We start from the raw sequence: 19,066 nt of genomic DNA, 5'->3' as shown, positions 1-19,066 counted from the left end.
TTTGCCGGAATCACGAGGGTACATGGCTTTGCGGGTCCCCTACGGGTTGTGCTGCCGAGATGTGATGTTCCATCATCGGAGTACATGTGTACGGTGCTTATGCATTGTATTCACACTTCATACATTATTGCATTGCATTGCATTGTACCATGGCTTCTATTGTGATATTCTTGTGATGTATTTGTGATATACGAATTTCGGATTGGATGTACTGAGACTTGGCATAGTTGGGTTTAGATGCTATAACACAGAAGATGATTTGTACTTAATTACTGGTTCGTGTGGACTTATACCATGTTGATTTACCTGTTTACCTTACTTTATTGCCTTGATATATGTTAGCTAATCTTAGTCGGCCTATGATACCTACCAGTACTTGTTGTTTGTACTGACCTATACTTGATGCATTCTTTTATGAATGCAAGGTATCAGGTGAGATCAACGTCTGCCCCTCGTGGCTAAGAGTTTGAGGTTGCTGATGCGAGTTTTGTTGGGGTGAGCACGTGGACGCTTCGCTACTCAGAGACTCTTCTTTATTTATGTCTTACTTGTTATTCTGAGACATATTGAGACTATTGATGTATTGTTACTACTTCCAGACTTGTAGATTTTAGTTAGATCTTTCTTGTATGACCAGACCAGATACTGGGGTGATTTTTGATATCCAAAATTGAACAATTACATAAAAGGACATCAATAACATAAGTGAAAGTAAATGAATATGAAAATGGTAGAATCGAAGAATAATAAACACGAAATAAAAGGAAATTAAATGGGGCATTAAAATATATAAAATTGATCATCTCTTATAAAGAGAGTGAAGATTTCAATTATAAAACAAGGTTACAATGTACTCCTTTTTATAATTTCGTTACTATGTTAAGCTAACGTACGATGATGGGATATATTGTATGCAGAGACGGATCCAGATTTTAAATTTTATGGGTTCAATTTTAAAATTTTTAACATTGAACCCATTATATTTTTAAAATTAGGGGTTCATATCTACTATTTATTACAATTTTAGTAATTTTTTACACATAAATTTAGGCTCCGCGTCGAAAATTTGGGGTTCAATTGAACCCCTACCTTGTAGGCTAGATACGCCTCTGATTGTATGGGATTGACATTAATAATTAATTCTTATCCTCTTAGAAAACAGAGAATGTTATATTGTAACCATCGCAAGTCATAGTCCATCAGTACTACTTATTTTGCTCTTTAATTGACTTATTACATTTAAACACAATTAATATTAGTGCGCAAGTAATTGTGATTGGTAGATATGATTAAGTATGCCTGTTAATTTAATTTGGTGATGTGCCAGACTTGACTTTGTTATATTTAGCATATCGATAGATTTTTTTTTTTTTTTTGGTTAATTTTGACCTACAGTTTGTAAAAATTGTGTGATTACTATAAGTGAAAACTTTTATTGAACTAATTTAACTACTATATGTAATTTCTTGACAAAAATATATAATTTATATAATTTAAACTCAAGTTTTAAGTATAGCGGTAAATTTCACTTAAACATTGATCAAATTAATCAATATTAGCTATAAAAAAATAAAAAAATGAAATATTTTCAAGTGTTTTGAAGAACAAATATGGTTAATTTGCAGACAATTGCATTAAGTTGTGGAAGTCAGCCAACATCAAATTTAAGTTAATTAGAATTGAACTTCTTATCTTGTGATTTTCATTTTTTTCTCTTGTAAATACAATACCACTCTATAACAGCATCCGCATATAACATCACCTCTATATAACAACTAAGTTTCTTTATTGAACTTGTATTAAATTTCTTTAATGTTTAGTGAGTGAAGTATGCATATCTTTGAGATTTAAAATTAAATAAATTTGTAATTTTTTTTAATAACATTAAGAAATAAAAAATTATATTTTATGCATCTATTTTGCCTATAACAATAACTATTATTTAAATGTCAAATGCTGTTATAGACGTATAACAATAAAAATTTTTGAACCCAACAATGCTGTTATAAAGAGAGTTGACTATACTCCAAATAATATTTTCTTTCATGATTTATGTAATTTCATCTCATGTATTTCCCCAGTAAATATCATTGTTTGAATGCTTAACTCTTTTAAAATATTTTTTTTTCTAGACAATGCTAGAAGACTATATGAGGTTTTGTATTTTAAAAATTCATTTATAAACGAAATATATACTAAAAAGTGTATGATAAAGCATTACAGGAAATAGAACAAACACAAACAAAAAAATTAAAAAGATGAATTTTGATTCCCTCCTAAAGTCCGCCCCCCCCCCCCCCCCCACACCCAATACGGCTCATCTCATTAACGATCCTACTCTACTTCTCTCCAAAGCCCTCCACCTTCTCACTCACCCAAACCCTTTGATGAAAAAAGACGCAATATGCTTCAGTTCTAGAAGAAGACCCGTCACGGAGTAGTGTTAGAGTAGAGGTCGATTTGCTTGCGGATCTACCCGGAAATCAGAGTAGAGGTTAGTATGCAAACTCTACACTATTTGATATTTTTGGTTAATAGAGTTGGTGGACTTTGTACGTTAGTTTATTGCAAATACATGCTCTGTGTGGTTCTCTAATTTTTTTCAAATTGACATCCAATTTCTCTTCTTTTTTCCTTTCTCTAATGGCTCGTAAATTTTTTCTTTTCGTGGATCAGTTCGGAAGGAATTCTAATCGAAATATTTGATATGATCATGCCATTGAATATGGTGAATAGGGTAGAATTTTGTGTTAACTACCACAGTACTTGGATTTAGGGAAATTGGTTACCGACATGTGTTACTGGATAACTTTGTGATGTTTTGATACAAAATTCATCTTTTCTTTTTAGATTTTTTTATTAAAAGTAACAATTGTATTTTGATTAAATAGGAAATTGCTTTCAGTATATGGAGTCCAGAGCTAAAATGGGTTATTTTTACAGCAAAGAGCCCAAAATGGGCTGCTCTTTTTTTTTTTTATACCACAATGGGTATTTCGTTGGTTATCCAACGAAATACCCAGCATTCTTGTTCATGGCGGAATAATTTCAACCAATTTTTTTTTTTTTTTGTATTTCGTGATGCTATTCACGAAATAGCATTAATTTTTTTTTTTTTTTAATTTGGTTCATACAAAAAACGAAATTAAAAAAAAAAAAATTTGTCCTATTTCGTTGGTAGTCCAACGAAATAGGACAAATTTTTTTATTTTTTTATTTCGTTTTTTGTATAAACGAAATAAATATTTTTTTTAAACGAAATATTTTGTATAAACGAAATAAATATTTTTTTATTTCGTTTATACAAAAATGAAATAAGAAAATATAATAATTTTTTTTTTATATTTTCCTATTTCATTTTTGTATAAACGAAACAAATTTTTTTTTATTTCGTTTTTTGTGTAAACGAAATAATTTTTTTTATTTCGTTTATACAAAAATGAAATAGAAAAATATAATTTTTTTTTTTTTGTATTTCGTGATACTACTAACGAAATAGCATTAATTTTTTTTTTATTTGGCTCATACAAAAAACGAAATTAAAAAAATTAAAAATTTTGTCCTATTTCGTTGGACTACCAACGAAATAGGACAAAATTTTTAATTTTTTTAATTTCTTTTTTTGTATAAACGAAATATTTTTTTTTATTTCGTTTATACACAAACGAAATAGGAAAATATAATTATTATTTTTTTTTGTATTTCGTTTATATAAAAACGAAATAGGAAAATAATTTTTTTTTTTTTGCATTTCGTTTATATTCATCGTATTCGATTATCTAAATCTCAAACTAACTAACTTCATTAATGTCTAAAAAACCTTTTTTCAGCGGATGGTTTTAAAAAAAAACATAAAGGAGAGGGGAGTTGGACTACGACACTGTGAACTGTGGGGCTTGAACTACGACGCTCTCGGATGGGAGGGGAGAAATCGCTCACTCGATAATGAAGATGGACGAGATGGAGAGGAAGATGAAGATGAAGATGAAGATGAATACGATAGCATTAGCGTCATTCCGAGGATCGACGAAGATTAGAATATTTACATTAATAAGATATCGTTTATATTTTTAATGAAGTCGGATTTATTTAGTTGAAATTCAAATTGAAATAACATTGAAAAATGAAAAAGGTACAAATACAACACTTAACTAGCCGACATAACAACGAGAAAATGCTTATGGAAAATCATCTTCATCAGACATTTCGCAGTCTGAGTTCCAATCAGGGGTAACATATAACCCCAATCTATGTCCCTCCAAACGCAACCATTGCAAATGCATCCTATTATTTTCTTCGCTAATGCGGTTCAAAGCAAGATTCAATTCTTGGGGTGATGTGAGTGGCATGCCTATTGCAAGGCGTTTTGGACGATGTAGGCCACGACCTCTTAAATCGGTCTCAATATTATGAGCTTCATCCAGGCGGTAGTTCCATTCTCTCCTCATCTTGCTAATGTATTGTCTATTGTAGCGCTCGCTCGGATTAAGCGAGTACTCAAATTCACGTTCCAAAACCCATTTCCTACCCATTGACTCAAAAATGTCACCTGGGTGATATGTCATTGGGCCGCGTTGCCAGAAGAATGGATTCCACGATGACATTTTGAAAGAGTTTATTTTAGCGTGGTGAAATGAATGAGGTATTATGGAAGACTATTTATAGAAAAATACATGGTGCAGAAAGGTCTAAACCCCACATGCAATTTTCGTATTTATTAAAAAAACAATTCATATAGAAGTCTAATTAGTCGAAAAACACCATAATTCATATTGACGGAATATATGTCTCTATAATAAGTCATATATAAGTCTAAATAGTCATAGATACACAATAAATTTTCAAAATAAGTTGTTAGCTCCTCATGCATCCCTACGTTTGCATCTTTTCCTCCCACCATTGTTCACTGTTTTTTATAGGGACAATAGCTTTCAATTATTTTTAAGAATCTTGTCAGAAGAATTGCTTCCAAGTCAGAAGCTAAAAAAGAAGCTAGTGAATAGCTTTCAATTTTTTTTTTTTTTTGACTTGGAAGAAGCATTGTTGCACTTTTATATTTCACTGCATACTTTGCGAAATGCAAAGTTAAAAAATTGGTGGAAACGGATTCCATTGTTCACTGTTTTTTATAGGGACAATAGCTTTCAATTATTTTTAAGAATCTTGTCAGAAGAATTGCTTCCAAGTCAGAAGCTAAAAAAGAAGCTAGTGAATAGCTTTCAATTTTTTTTTTTTGACTTGGAAGAAGCATTGTTGCACTTTTATATTTCGTTGCATACTTTGCGAAATGCAAAGTTAAAAAATTGGTGGAAACGGATTCCATTGTTCACTGTTTTTTATAGGGACAATAGCTTTCAATTATTTTCAAGAATCTTGTCAAAAGAATTTCTTCAAAGTCAGAAGCTAAAAAAGAAGCTAGTGAATAGAATGCACTTTAATATGTCGTTGCATACTTGCGAAATGCAAAGCTAAAAAATTAATTTTCTTCTTTTATATTTCGTTGCATATATTTCGTTGCATACTTTGCACTTTTGTATGCATTGCATACGGAAGCTAAGGTTTTTTATATTTTGTTGCCGACCTTCTCCATTCTCCATTCTCCCTTCTTCCATTCTTTTTTCTTCCTCCATTCTTTCTCTTCTTCCGTTCTTCATTCTATTCTTCTTTTTCTACTAATCCTATCACAAGGATTCCTCAACTTTTGCTCTATAATCTTCTTCAAATTGAGGTAATTTATTAATTTTATAAGTTTTTACATATATTTTTTTATTTAGTACTTAGTGTAGTAGACTATAATAAAGAAAACAAAAGTTACAAGTTTAATTAATCAATAATTGGTAATTTCAGTCGTTGCTTCAATTAAAAAAAAGCTTTAAAAAATGTTAGTAGAGTTTATTGGTCAACGAACTACAATTAAAATACTAAAAAGATCGTTGAAGCTACTGATTAAAAAGGTATAAATTTATATTATAAAATGTTCTTTTAGTTAGTCATTTTCATAGAACAATAGTTAAAAAAAAAGATGAAGAAATTGTGAGGAAAGTAAAATTGTTAAATATAACATAAAGATATTTGTATCATTTGTTGGGTCATTTTCTATGTTCAATTTGTGACTAGTCGTTGGAGATTATTTGCTGTTGATAAGCATGAAGAATTTTTACTTTTCAAATTAAAAGTATAAGATCAAGAAACTCGGTGAGGAAGTTGGACTTGTTTATGAAGATAATAGAGAAAAATAGCATGACCTTTTTTTTTTTTAATACCAAAATGGGTATTTCGTTGGATAACTAGCAAAATACTGTTCTAATCGGGTAAAAAAAATTTAATTGTCCTTGCATCCCCTCTCTAGTCATATGGTTTGTTTTAAATAGAAAAGAAGTAGTTATATGTAAGATGAATACTATTATGACAATTAATTATGAGCTTAACCAAAAGTTTAATTACATTTCGTTGACCACATAGGGAACTGCAATTATTTTTTGACGGTTGTACTCTTATTAATTTTTTTTTCTTTTCTCACGTGATAATATATCTTATAGTTTGACCTTTGTTGACTTTCCTATTGAATATAGAGTAAACAATTGTGTAAGGTGTTGTCAATTATTCTAACAGCAGTGGTTTGGTGTTGCAATGTTATAGATATGGATCGCCCCGTAGTCACTTTGTACATCCGGTCGTAGAAAACTATGATTTATTAACACTTCAGCAACAACATCGATCCCAGGCTGTGTGAGATCGAACATTGACTGGACGGAACGCGTGTTTAATTATACGTTGTACGGATCATGAATTCTGGAATCACGTGAGGCAATACCCTTTACATAATCGCATCCTTAATTACTTTGAGAGGTGTGGATTTTGGGGAGTTTTAGCAGTAGGTAAGGTGCAGTATGATGAAGGAATCATCACTGCACTTATTGAGAGATGGCATCCAGAGACGCATACATTTCATATGCGGACTGGCGAATGTACCATCACACTGCAGGATGTCGAGGTGTTATATGGCATTCCCGTGGATGGCCACCCATTGGTGCAGAGTAATGTTAAAAATATAACTAAATCAATGTGGCGAGAATTGATGTACGACCTTACTGGTTGGTTGCCCGGAGAAGAAGCAATTATAGGTAATAGCTTGTTGGTAATAACACAATTATCTAATCATTTGGAAACCTTGATTGCCGGGAATGATATTATTGATGAATACACTGATGAGGCTGAGATACAAAAGAGGGCCAGGTTGTACCTGCTTTGGTTGATTGGTGGCTCTATATTCCCTGATAATTCTGGTTCAAAGCTTAGTTTACACTTTTTGCTTGACATAGCAGACCTTGATGCAATAAGTGGTAAAGCTGATTCTTATAACCACCATTACCCAAATTTTGAAAAATGAAATTAGGGAAGCAAGCTTTATTATCATATTTGTACAATTGTTGTCTATGCCGTGCTTCGATGTCTAATAGCCGTGATGTTTGTGGATTGATTGCTTTGTTACAGGTACGTGAATTTCAATATTATATTGCTCTACTTCAGTAGAAATAAGAGATCAAGCAGCATTCTTATAACTACCATTACCCAATATTAGAGCATTATCGGAACCCAACCATAACAACACAATTTTCATGTGTATTTTCGGGTTATTTTATTTAATTCAAAAAATATTTATATATTTAAATTTACTTATACAGGTTTGGGCTTGGGAGCGAATAATCCCGATGCAGCCATTACTTCGTCCTCCAAGAGTAAACGAACGAGATATTGTATTTGCGCAGAAGTGGACTCGTCGTGGAGTTCGTGAAAGCGAGGCACGAGCTGTGCTAGTAGTTTGTAGAGATGTTTTAGACAACCTAACTGATGATCAGGTATTTTTCCTTTTAATTTTTTTTGATAAGAAATGTGAAAAATATAACAACAATAGAGTTTTTATAGATTTGTTCATTTTTTGCTAACTCGTAATGTGATAATGGGTTGATTTTGTTTTAATTTGTTATAGCTAATTTGCTACAACTTGCTACTGGTTGTGATATTTTTTATTAGCTTTTCTTCTTTTAGCATAATTAGTATTTTGTCTAGGTTTGTTTTAATGGCTAGAAGGTTACTAAACTATTTTATTTTGTTTTTATTTTCATCAAAATCCATTGTAGCATGTTCTTGTTATGCTTTGGAACTGAATAAAAAAGAAAGTGGTCCTAGCAAGGATTTGGTCATGATACGCTTTCTAGTATTGAGTATTTTTTATTCTTCATTTGCACGATTTGGAAATGATGAAATTTTGTGTATTTAGAATGAAGGAAATTGCTTGAATGTTCTAATCTTTACTTAACTGAAAATGCATAATGGATGTTTATTGTAATGAGAAAATGTATAATTTGTCTTATAAATTATAAATGACTGTATAATATTTTTGCTATCATAGTTTGTGTGGGAGCCTTATACAGAGGCCATCAATGATGGACTTCCGGAGTGGTGCCGACGTGGTCAAGACATTTGGATGGCGCAGTTGCTACTCATTTGTGGAATCTACCGAGAGTGACACATGGTGGGTCGGGTCAACGACAATTTGGTAATCTGATTCGGACCCCCCCTACATAGACCATTTCACTTTTCCCGGACAAGCGATTTACGATAAGTCGGAGATGGGGAAAGTTTTGAAAATTTCGAATATTGTTGGGAACGCCGTCGGGAACTAATAGTTGAAGCATCATATGCTACTGCAGCTCCCGGACCGGATTCTGAATATTTTAAATGGTACCGGAGGTACTCCCGCACTTTGATAGGAAATCCAGAACGTACCGTGGATAGGGGATACCAACACCTCGCAGGGAGGCACGAAGCACTGGTACGTAACTTTTGGTGCATGTCAGGTTAAATAGACAGTTAATGATGTACTATATAGTTTTCTAACATTTGAATAGAAACAAAATTACTGGTAGTACTAATTAATATATCTTGAAAAATAGTCTAAGAATTTGACTTACTACACTCATCCAATTCCAGTATTTAGGCAAATTTACCATGAAAATCTTAACGTAGGTGCTTCGATTTTTATACTTTATCTCTTTTGTTATTTAGCAAAAAGACTGTATAATAATAAATTGACCATGATTATGAAAGTAATTTAATTATATTTTCTAACTAAATCATCATATAAAGGATTTGGAACCGATTTACATGCAAATACATGTGTATCATATGTATTAAATATTATAGTAATATTAATAATTGTATCGTATATGATACACATTAATTTCTTTTTGCCAATCAGTGGCTTTCTTATGTCACTGTTTGTTATATATTTTTTTGTAGGCTCGTGGAATTCATGGAGTTAGACATTTGGCTTACAGTGTTCAGGAAAGTCCGTCAGAGTGGCCTTCAGATTCTCAGGGTATGAATGCATTGATGCAAAGGTTTATTAACATGTCGACTGAGTCTCTGAATGCTGCTGCAATGGGGACGAGGTTGACATTTGATCCCGACTATATACCACCAGCAGTTTATATGGCACCGCCTAAGTTGCCAACTGGTCGTCGGGATCGTGCAAATGTACGTCGTGCTGGTAACCCACGGGGTCGAGGTCAGGTGGCGAACCAGCTTATTGATGACGATCAAGTTGACGATCTAGAGCCACACCCAGACCTGGCTCATTCATTCTGTTGTAATGTCGGCCCATCTATGGTTGCTTCCTATCATCCACCTACGAATTTACCCACCCCATATCACCCATCCTGTCCACATGAACCACATACGAATTTACCTAGCCCATATTATCCGTCGATGGAATTTTCTGGCCCATCTATGATTCAGTCGGAGACTCCATATAACTCATCTAATATGGTCACTCCACAAGCATCATCAACATTACAAGGTTTCACCCCATTTAGCAGTTCCTCACAACCTTGGAGCCAACAGGCTTTGGACAACCTCCTTTTCCAAGTTCCTCAGACTAGTACCTCATCTCGACCTCCAGCTAATTTTTCCTATGATGGAAGAAGGCTCAGTTTTAATGATGCATATGCACCTACGCCAGACGTTCAGGACTTAGAGGCACGGGTTCATTTTGAATTTAAATTTTTTTATATATAATTTAAGTGTCGCATTAAAAAGTAACTTTTATGTTGTATGATATTAATAGGGTGCGGAAGGGATGTATGAGGCGGTTCCTCCGTGCAGATCTCGTAGGGATCGCCGTCCAACACAATGTGGCACTGGTGGGAGGAAAAAATGCACACGTAGGGATGCATGAGGAGCTTTAACAACTTATTTTGAAAATTTATTGTGTATCTATGGCTATTTAGACTTATATATGACTTATTATAGCGACATATATTTCGTCAATATGAATTATGGTGTATTTTTGACTTCGTTTTGACTTCTATATGAATTGGATGCGTCCGCGGAAAAAAGGTTTTTTAGACATTAATGAAGTTAGTTAGATTGAGATATAGATAATCGAATACGATGAATATTGGTTGAAAGTTTATATTTTTTTGGTTGAAGTAGTCCGATTATTTATAAATTGGATAAATGCAATTGTAAGAAAATGTTAACAAGCTTCTGCCAAGATTGTTAAAATGAACTGAAAGCTATTGAGTAGCTTCTTTGTTAGCTTTTGACTTGTACATGTAAAAACTTTAACAATCCACTGGCAAGATTCGTAAAGTATGCAAGAATGCTTGCAAAAGATAAGTGCAATAATGCTTCTGCCAAGATTCTTAAAATGAATTGAAAGCTATTGACTAGCTTCTTTTTTAGCTTCTAACTTGTCAAATTTTTTAGCTTTGCATTTCGCAAAGTATGGAACGAAATATAAATTCTGACAAGATTCTTAAAAAAAATTGAATTTGACTTGTCCATGTAAAAAGAAAAGGAATACATTCCCAAGTAAAAAAAAAAAAAAAAAAAAAAAAAAAGGAAAACTATTGACAAGCTTCTGCCAAGATTGTTAAAATGAATTGAAAGCTATTGAGTAGCTTCTTTTTTAGCTTTTGACTTGTACATGTAAAAACTTCAACAATGCTGAGAAGATTAAATAAGTGTACAATGCTTCTGCCAAGATTCTTAAAATGAATTGAAAGCTATTGCCTAGCTTTTTTTTTAGCTTTTGACTTGTACAAGCTATTGAAAGCTTTTGACAATTTTTTATCCTTGCATTTCGCAAGGTCAGCAACAAAATATAAAAAACTTAAATTTGACAAGTCCATGACGAAAAGTTATTTATAAATTGGATGAATGCAATTGTAAGAAAATGTTAGCTCTTTCAACAGCCAAGACCAAGGAATCCGTGTAAAAAAAATTGGGATTTGACTTGTCCATGCTAAAAAAATTGTCCCTGCATTTCGCAAAGTATGCAACGAAATATAAAAGATATATAACAACAATGATTCTTAAAGTATGCAACAATGCTTGGAAAAGATAAGTGTACAATGCTTCTGCCAAGATTCTTAAAATGAATTGAAAGCTACTAACTAGCTTCCTTTTTAGCTTCTTCTTAACGTATGCAATAATGCTTGGAGAAAATTAAATAAGTGTACAATGCTTCTGCCAAGATTCTTAAAATGAATTGAAACCTACTAACTAGCTTCCTTTTTAGCTTCTTTTTAACGTATGCAATAATGCTTGGAGAAGATATATAACAACATGACGAAAAGTTATTTATAAACTTGGATTACTCCAATTTTTTATTTTACATTTTCGGTGCATATGCAACGAAATGCAACAAAATTTACATAATAAAGAACTCTAACCGGTCATTGTTATCTTCGGGTGAGCGTTTACAAGCAAGAGCCATTTTTTTTTATTTTGCATTTCGCAAATTATCCAAAATCTTTCGTCGAGACTTAATAATCCATTTACTATCCAAAAAATGTCGAACAAAAAAAAGAGAACACTCCGGAAGCTCTTCCTCACCTTTTGCTTGGGCATTCCCAGAAAACAGAAATGATAGCTCAAGTTCAGAGTCACCCAACAGCGACTGGGGAACATGGGATCCATATGATTTTGAGATGGACATGTACATCCCGCACATGCTTGATGAACGAGAGGATGATTTTCGGATCGAAAAAAATCAGATCCATGTGAGTACTATTGCGGATTACGCCGTGAATGGGAGCATAGGTACCATGAGTCAAATATGCTCATGAATGAGCTTGAGCAATGGGGCACCTAAGCCACGTCGATTCTCGTGTGGATGGAACGCAGGATATGGTAGAATATGAGGTAGGCTGTGAAACAAATTCGAAAGGAGAATAATAGGATGTTGGTGAGATGTTGTAGGTACTATATCCTTAAGCTCGCCGAAGAACAAGCAATGCAACAACAAATCGCACGCTAACAGAACATGAAAGAGCAAGTGTTTTAGCACACGAACTTTACAAATCGGATGATGACATGCCTAGCGAACGCCCTTAGGCCAACTATGTGTTATGTGTTTTAATTTTCAATTATAATGTAATTTTATGTTCATTCAATAAAGTGTTGTGTAAGTTCTATCCAACAATAACTGTTAAATTAAAGATAAAATTAAACTCTACAATACGAACCGTTTATATTTTAAAGTAAGGTCGACAACATATTATTGAAGGATGACAACATATTATTGAAGATTACATAAGATAACAAAGATTACATAAAATAACAATAACATGGATCTCATAAAAAAACTTAACAGTAAACAAGCAACAACAACTACTGAGTACGATTGGGGCAACGATTTTTGTTATGACCGGTTTGCCTGCAAGTTCCACACCTCCTAGCCATGCGAGCAGGAGCAATATCCATTTCATTCCTCCTTCTAGTTGTTCTCTGGGCTCCAGAAGTTCGCTCGTATGCAGTGTTTGCAATTAAACAGAAGGGACTTGCAGGCCAATATGCCTCATCACCCAAGGGAGAAAACTTTCCACTGTATGTTTTCTTGTAATACCTACAACCTTGTAGTACTTGCTAACATAGTCCTTAGGCTGAATTTTACGGATCCGACGACTTAATTTAATTGCATGGGAACATGGCATGTGGTAGTTTTTCCATTTCCCACACGAACATTTTTTTCCATTGTCAGAGACTTTATGGACATTTCCACCCTTACCTTCGTGTGCAAATGTCAGAATCTCAAAGACCCCAGTCACAATGTTATAGTTCATTATATCAGTGTGCATGGCGGCCCTATCCCAATATTCATGGAACTTCTTATCAACACCGGGCGGCCAAGTCTTCTTATTTACCATTAGCAGAGCAGCAAGGGCGCTTCTTTTAACAAAATGATCAACAAGATTTTTAAAGGTCAAGCGAACCATGGCAGTAACAGGCAATCCACGGGCTTTCTTCAATAAACCATTGTAAGACTCAGAGACATTTGTCGTCATAGCCCCCCACCTATAACCACCGTCCTTATACAATGTCCATTTTTCCTTCGGAAGCTCGCTTAATCATATATGCGCTGCAGGTGACAAAGTTTTGATTTGTTGCATCCTCATTTGGTATTTCTTCTTCTGGTGCTCTGTAGCAGCCAACCACATTAGCTTCTCAAGATCGAGTTAAGAAACTTTTTGTTAAAGTTGCTTTTTAAATGTCGAACACAAAATCTATGATGTGTGGTGGGTGGTTGTAACCATTCATGTGTCATTACACATTGCAAGATCCCTTGGTGACGGTCAGAAATTAGTCCAATGCCTTTTCTATCACAAACAACATGTCTCCATAATAAACTGAGAAACCAAGTCCATGACTCATAGCTCTCACGTGCAACTATAGCATATGCAAGTGGAAAAATATTTCCGTTTGCATCAATGCCAACAAGAATCAACAATTTCATCTCATACTTACCATAGACATGGGTGCCATCTATTGAGATGACCGGCCTGCAACTTTTGAATCCATCGATACTTGGTTTAAAGGCCCAGAAAAGATACTTGAAGATGTGTTCGCCTTGCATTGTAGTTGACTCGTGTGTCCACTCAACAATAGTGCCCGGATTGAAATGTTCTAGGGCAGCCATGTATCGAGGCAATGCCCTAAAAGAACCTTCAAAATCACCATACACCATCTCAAAAGCTTTCTTACGCCCTTTTTGCGCTTTTCTATAACTAGGAGTATAGTGATGGATGCCTTTTATAGTTTCCTGAACAAACTTAATACTGATTTGTGCATTGATCATAACATATGGTATCAACGAAGTAGCAATCATGTTGCTATTCAAATTGAAATGATCCTCTCGTATAATCATCCGTATCACAATTATGTGGCTCAATCATTTTTCTGCTTTCCACATACCACTTCCGATCAACGAAAAACGGATCATCCAACTACAACCTTCCTCATGCCGCTTGCAAATAACCTTCCAAAATGTACCTTTGGCTTGATCTGTTTTATATTCTTTTTTGTGGGCTATATTATAGAGTCTCACCGCACCTTTCATTTGCTTCTTGTTGTGAAATAACATACCTATTTGCATGTACAAGAAAAAATATCAATTCCTAATTACACCAATTAAAATCACAAAATTCAAAAATAATATATTATTAAAAAAATTAGTCGCACCAAACTAACCTGATTTGATAACTTTAGGATTACTGGAATTCCAAAGTGCAGCTCAAACAGACCCGTTATCTCTCATGTATGCAAAATCTTCCGGTTCTACTTCTTCTGTATTATCCAAATATGGGATCACATTTGAATGATAATTTACACTAACATTATTGGGGCCGCAACATCTTCATCAGAATCGTCACCGTCAGCAGACGATTGATCATCGTCCGTCCCTTCATGATCTAATGGACTATCGCTATCCGACTCATTTATTATATCATTAGCTAAATCGTTATTGCTCACAATTTGTGTGAGCTGAGTCAACGTGGGGTTATCTTCAAAATTGTTATGCCTATAAATAAGAAAAATTCATAGAATTTACAAGTCAAATACAATTATACAATCCATGAATAAAGTGAATAAAATATGATTATATTTACCTATCACTGTCCAATTCACTTGGGCCAGGATGTGAAGGGTGTCGTACATTACAATTCAAATTATGCAACGCGTAGTAGCATTATTTGGTCCACCGTCTCACAATTTCGTCCACTCCAATCAAAGTTATGATCGTGCGTTGAAGCCATACCATCATATCTTGTGTACCATAATTAGTTGTATCATTTGACCGACTACCAAATCCTACAATTGTTTGTTGTTGAACTACACCCCTTGAAAACCAATATTCAAACTTGGGAGATAGGTAGTACCTCCAAAATCGAACTCATTGTCGGTCGGTACTTCGAACGGGTAGAGCGTTGAACTGCAGCGTACATGTCAAGCGCCGCTATGCATATGTGATTTTTAAAAATCTCAGGACAACGAAGAAATGACGATAAAGATTCATCGTCCGTAATTGGCATCTCACCATAAATTGGTGAACCATCGGCTGTAAATGAACTTGGACATCGTCCGGTTATAACCACCGATAGTTCAGGATCATTTACGAACATTTTACTCCTTAAGACGCGTTGCAGACGATCATATTTTAGGGAAATTGGAAACCTTTGTCCTATTTCAGGACCACGGCTATATCTAACCGAACTCGCTTCATACACAACTTCACCACCCCAAAATAAATACACTTTAACATGAGTTTCCGTCATCTTTTATGAAATATATGAGAGAAAAAATAAAAGTTGAAGGATATGAAACAGATAAGAGAAAAACAATAGATGAAAGATATGAGATGGATAAAAGAAAATTGAAAGACGAAGGATATACCATAGGTAAAGATAGGACAATATTTATAAACGGAGAAATGTAAAAAATTTCGCAAATTAAGTCACGAAATGTAAAAGATATTATTTTGACAACTATTCAATGCTCGTCTGAAACTGATTGAACCAATAGAAATGAACAAAAATATTTATTGTGTATCTATGACTATTTAGACTTATATATGACTTATTATAGCGACATATATTCCGTCAATATGAATTATGGTGTTTTTTTCGATTAATTAGACTTCTATATGAATTGTTTTTTTAATAAATACGAAAATTGCATGTGGGGTTTAGACCTTTCGCACCATGTATTTTTCTATAAATAGTCTTCCATAATACCTCATTCATCTCACCACGCTAAAACAAACTCTTTCAAAATGTCATCGTGGAATCCATTCTTCGGCAACGCGGCCCAATGACATATCACCTGGTGACATTTTTGAGTCAATGGGTAGGAAATGGGTTTTGGAACGTGAATTTGAGTACTCGCTTAATCCGAGCGAGCGCTACAATAGACAATACATTAGCAAGATGAGGAGAGAATGGAACTACCGCTTTGGATGAAGCTCATAATATTGAGACCGATTTAAGAAGTCGTGGCCTACATCGTCCAAAACGCCGTGCAATAGGCATGCCGCTCACATCACCCCAAGAATTGAATCTTGCTTTGAACCGCATTCGCGAAGAAAATAATAGGATGCGTTTGCGATGGTTGCGTTTGGAGGGACATAGATTGGGGTTATATGTTACCCCTGATTGGAACTCAGATTGCGAAATGTCTGATGAAGATGATTTTCCATAAGCATTTTCTGTTGTTATGTCGGCTAGTTAAGTGTTGTATTTGTACCTTTTTCATTTTTCAATGTTATTTCAATTTGAATTTCAACTAAATAAATCCGACTTCATTAAAAATATAAACGATATCTTATTAATGTAAATATTCTAATCTTCGTCAGTCTCAGGAATGACGCTAATGCTATCGTATTCATCTTCATCTTCATCTTCCTCTCCATCTCGTCCATCTTCATTATCGAGTGAGCGATTTCCCCCCTCTCATCCGAGAGCGTCGTAGTTCAAGCCCCGCAGTTCACAGTGTCGTAGTCCAACTCCCCTCTCCTTTATGTTTTTTTTTTTAAAACCATCCGCTGAAAAAAGGTTTTTTAGACATTAATGAAGTTAGTTAGTTTGAGATTTAGATAATCGAATACGATGAATATAAACGAAATGCAAAAAAAAAAAAAAAATTATTTTCCTATTTCGTTTTTATATAAACGAAATACAAAAAAAAAAAAATTATATTTTCCTATTTCGTTTTTGTATAAACGAAATAAAAAAAAATATTTCGTTTATTTATTTTTGTCCTATTTCGTTGGTAGTCCAACGAAATAGGACAAAGTTTTTAATTTTTTTAATTTCGTTTTTTGTATGAGCCAAATAAAAAAAAAAATTTAATGCTATTTCGTTAGTAGTATCACGAAATACAAAAAAAAAAAAATTATTATATTTTCCTATTTCATTTTTGTATAAACGAAATAAAAAAAAAATTATTTCGTTTACACAAAAAACGAAATAAAATTTTTTTTTGGTTTCGTTTATACAAAAATGAAATAGGAAAATATAATAATATTTTTTTTTTTTTGTATTTCGTGATAGTCCAACGAAATAGCATTAAATTTTTTTTTTTTTTATTTGGCTCATAAAAACGAAATTAAAAAATTAAAAATTTTGTCCTATTTTGTGAATAGTATCACGAAATAAAAAAAAAAAAAAAAAAAAATTATTATATTTTCCTATTTCATTTTTGTATAAACGAAATAAAAAAAAAATTATTTCGTTTATACAAAAAACGAAATAAAAAAATAAAATTTTTTGTCCTATTTCGTTGGACTACCAACGAAATAGGACAATTTTTTTTTTTTTTAATTTCGTTTTTTGTATGAACCAAATTAAAAAAAAAAAAAATTTAATGCTATTTCGTGAATACATCACGAAATACAAAAACAAAAAAAAAAAAATATTTTGGTTGAAATTATTCCGCCATGAACAGTAAATGCTGGGTATTTCGTTGGATAACCAACGAAATACCCATTGTGGTATAAAAAAAAAAAAAAAAAAAAAAAGAGCAGCCCGTTTTGGGCTCTTTGCTGTAAAAATAACCCATTTTGGCTCCGGACTCTCAGTATATGTGTTGCTGGAAGAGTGAAAATTTTGTGTTAAATTTTAAGGCTAAACTTGTTGGATTTCATCTACCTTCTCAAGATAGAGGTAAGGTCTGCTTACATTCGACCCTCCCCAGACCTCACTTTGTAGGATTTCACTAGGTACTTTGTTGTTGGATTTCATAGAGATTATATTTAATGTGATCGCGTCAAGTTTTAACGTATTTGCTGCAGTATTTCCTTGATATTTCTTGTTAATGGAATCTTACCTTATAAAAAAGTTATGGAACCACAACCGAGTTACAAACTTTGATATAGCAAACTAAAAGGCTGTGGTTGGTTTCTGCATATATTTTATGAGATATCCTCTTTCCTTTTTTTTCTTTTTTTTCTTTTTTGGTTGACAAGCCAGTAGCTAGTAAATCTTTCAATCGTTCCTGAAGAATACATTAGTTTATGGGCATAACTACTGTTGAGCAGAGTGTATGTTCTGCATCACTTTTTATTTGAGCTATCGACTAGTGTCTAAATGCTACTAATATTTATGCGTTTAAATATGTTTATCGTTTGGTTTAGAAAATGAAAGTTCCCGAGCATCGAAAATGGATGGAAAATAGACTTCTTCTGGGTCGAGCAGCATATACAGATGAATTTATAAGTGGCATGGATGAGTTTCATAAATTTACTTGTAGTCAACAGAAGTACTTGTCCGAAAAATTTATAAGGCGTCGTTGTAAGCTTTGTAAAAATATGAAGCCCTTGACACCCCATGAAGTTTATGTGCATGTTTTTCAAAAAAGGTTCACACCAAGATATTGGTATTGGACATCACATGGTGAGAAAACACCTTCCATTAATTTGAATGAACATGTGCATTCAGGTGCTTCAAGTAGTCATCAAGGGTGTAGCTTTGACATGCCTTCAAGCAGTCAAAGTAACATTCTAGGGCAAGATTATGAACATGTAAACAAATATCAAGGTATGGGTTATGATGTTGTTGGTGTAGAGTTCAGGTATCAAGTTGAACCTAATTTAGAAGAGTCTCCGAATATGGATGCTACCAATGCTGATGTATGCTCAGTTGTAGGAAGAACGACACAAAAATAAGAGGATGAGGAAAGAATTAGACTTATTGAAGAAGCATGCATACAATGCATCATCTAA

General features: G+C 33.5%; 2 protein-coding genes across 2 annotated transcripts; one reads left to right on the top strand and one right to left on the bottom strand.

Moving 5' to 3' along the window:
* The first annotated feature begins 6,952 nt into the window (after positions 1–6,952).
* Positions 6,953–7,390, top strand: LOC132061905 (protein MAIN-LIKE 2-like). Its single transcript, XM_059454582.1, has one exon. The coding sequence runs from the start codon at positions 6,953–6,955 to the stop codon at positions 7,388–7,390; it is 438 nt and encodes a 145-aa protein (XP_059310565.1).
* A 6,117-nt stretch (positions 7,391–13,507) lies between these two features.
* Positions 13,508–14,176, bottom strand: LOC132061904 (uncharacterized). Its single transcript, XM_059454581.1, has one exon. The coding sequence runs from the start codon at positions 14,174–14,176 to the stop codon at positions 13,508–13,510; it is 669 nt and encodes a 222-aa protein (XP_059310564.1).
* Positions 14,177–19,066: the final 4,890 nt, after the last annotated feature.

The sequence above is a fragment of the Lycium ferocissimum genome, chromosome 7 (assembly GCF_029784015.1).
Source record: "Lycium ferocissimum isolate CSIRO_LF1 chromosome 7, AGI_CSIRO_Lferr_CH_V1, whole genome shotgun sequence".
Taxonomy (NCBI): domain Eukaryota; kingdom Viridiplantae; phylum Streptophyta; class Magnoliopsida; order Solanales; family Solanaceae; genus Lycium; species Lycium ferocissimum.
The sequence above is the reverse complement of the archived record's forward strand: the minus strand, read 5'-3'. Positions and strand labels throughout refer to the sequence as shown.

Bases quoted from the DNA above. Each gene is read 5' to 3' on its own strand.
- LOC132061905 (XM_059454582.1), top strand. From the start codon at position 6,953: ATGCGGACTGGCGAATGTACCATCACACTGCAGGATGTCGAGGTGTTA.
- LOC132061904 (XM_059454581.1), bottom strand. From the start codon at position 14,176: ATGATTGCTACTTCGTTGATACCATATGTTATGATCAATGCACAAATC.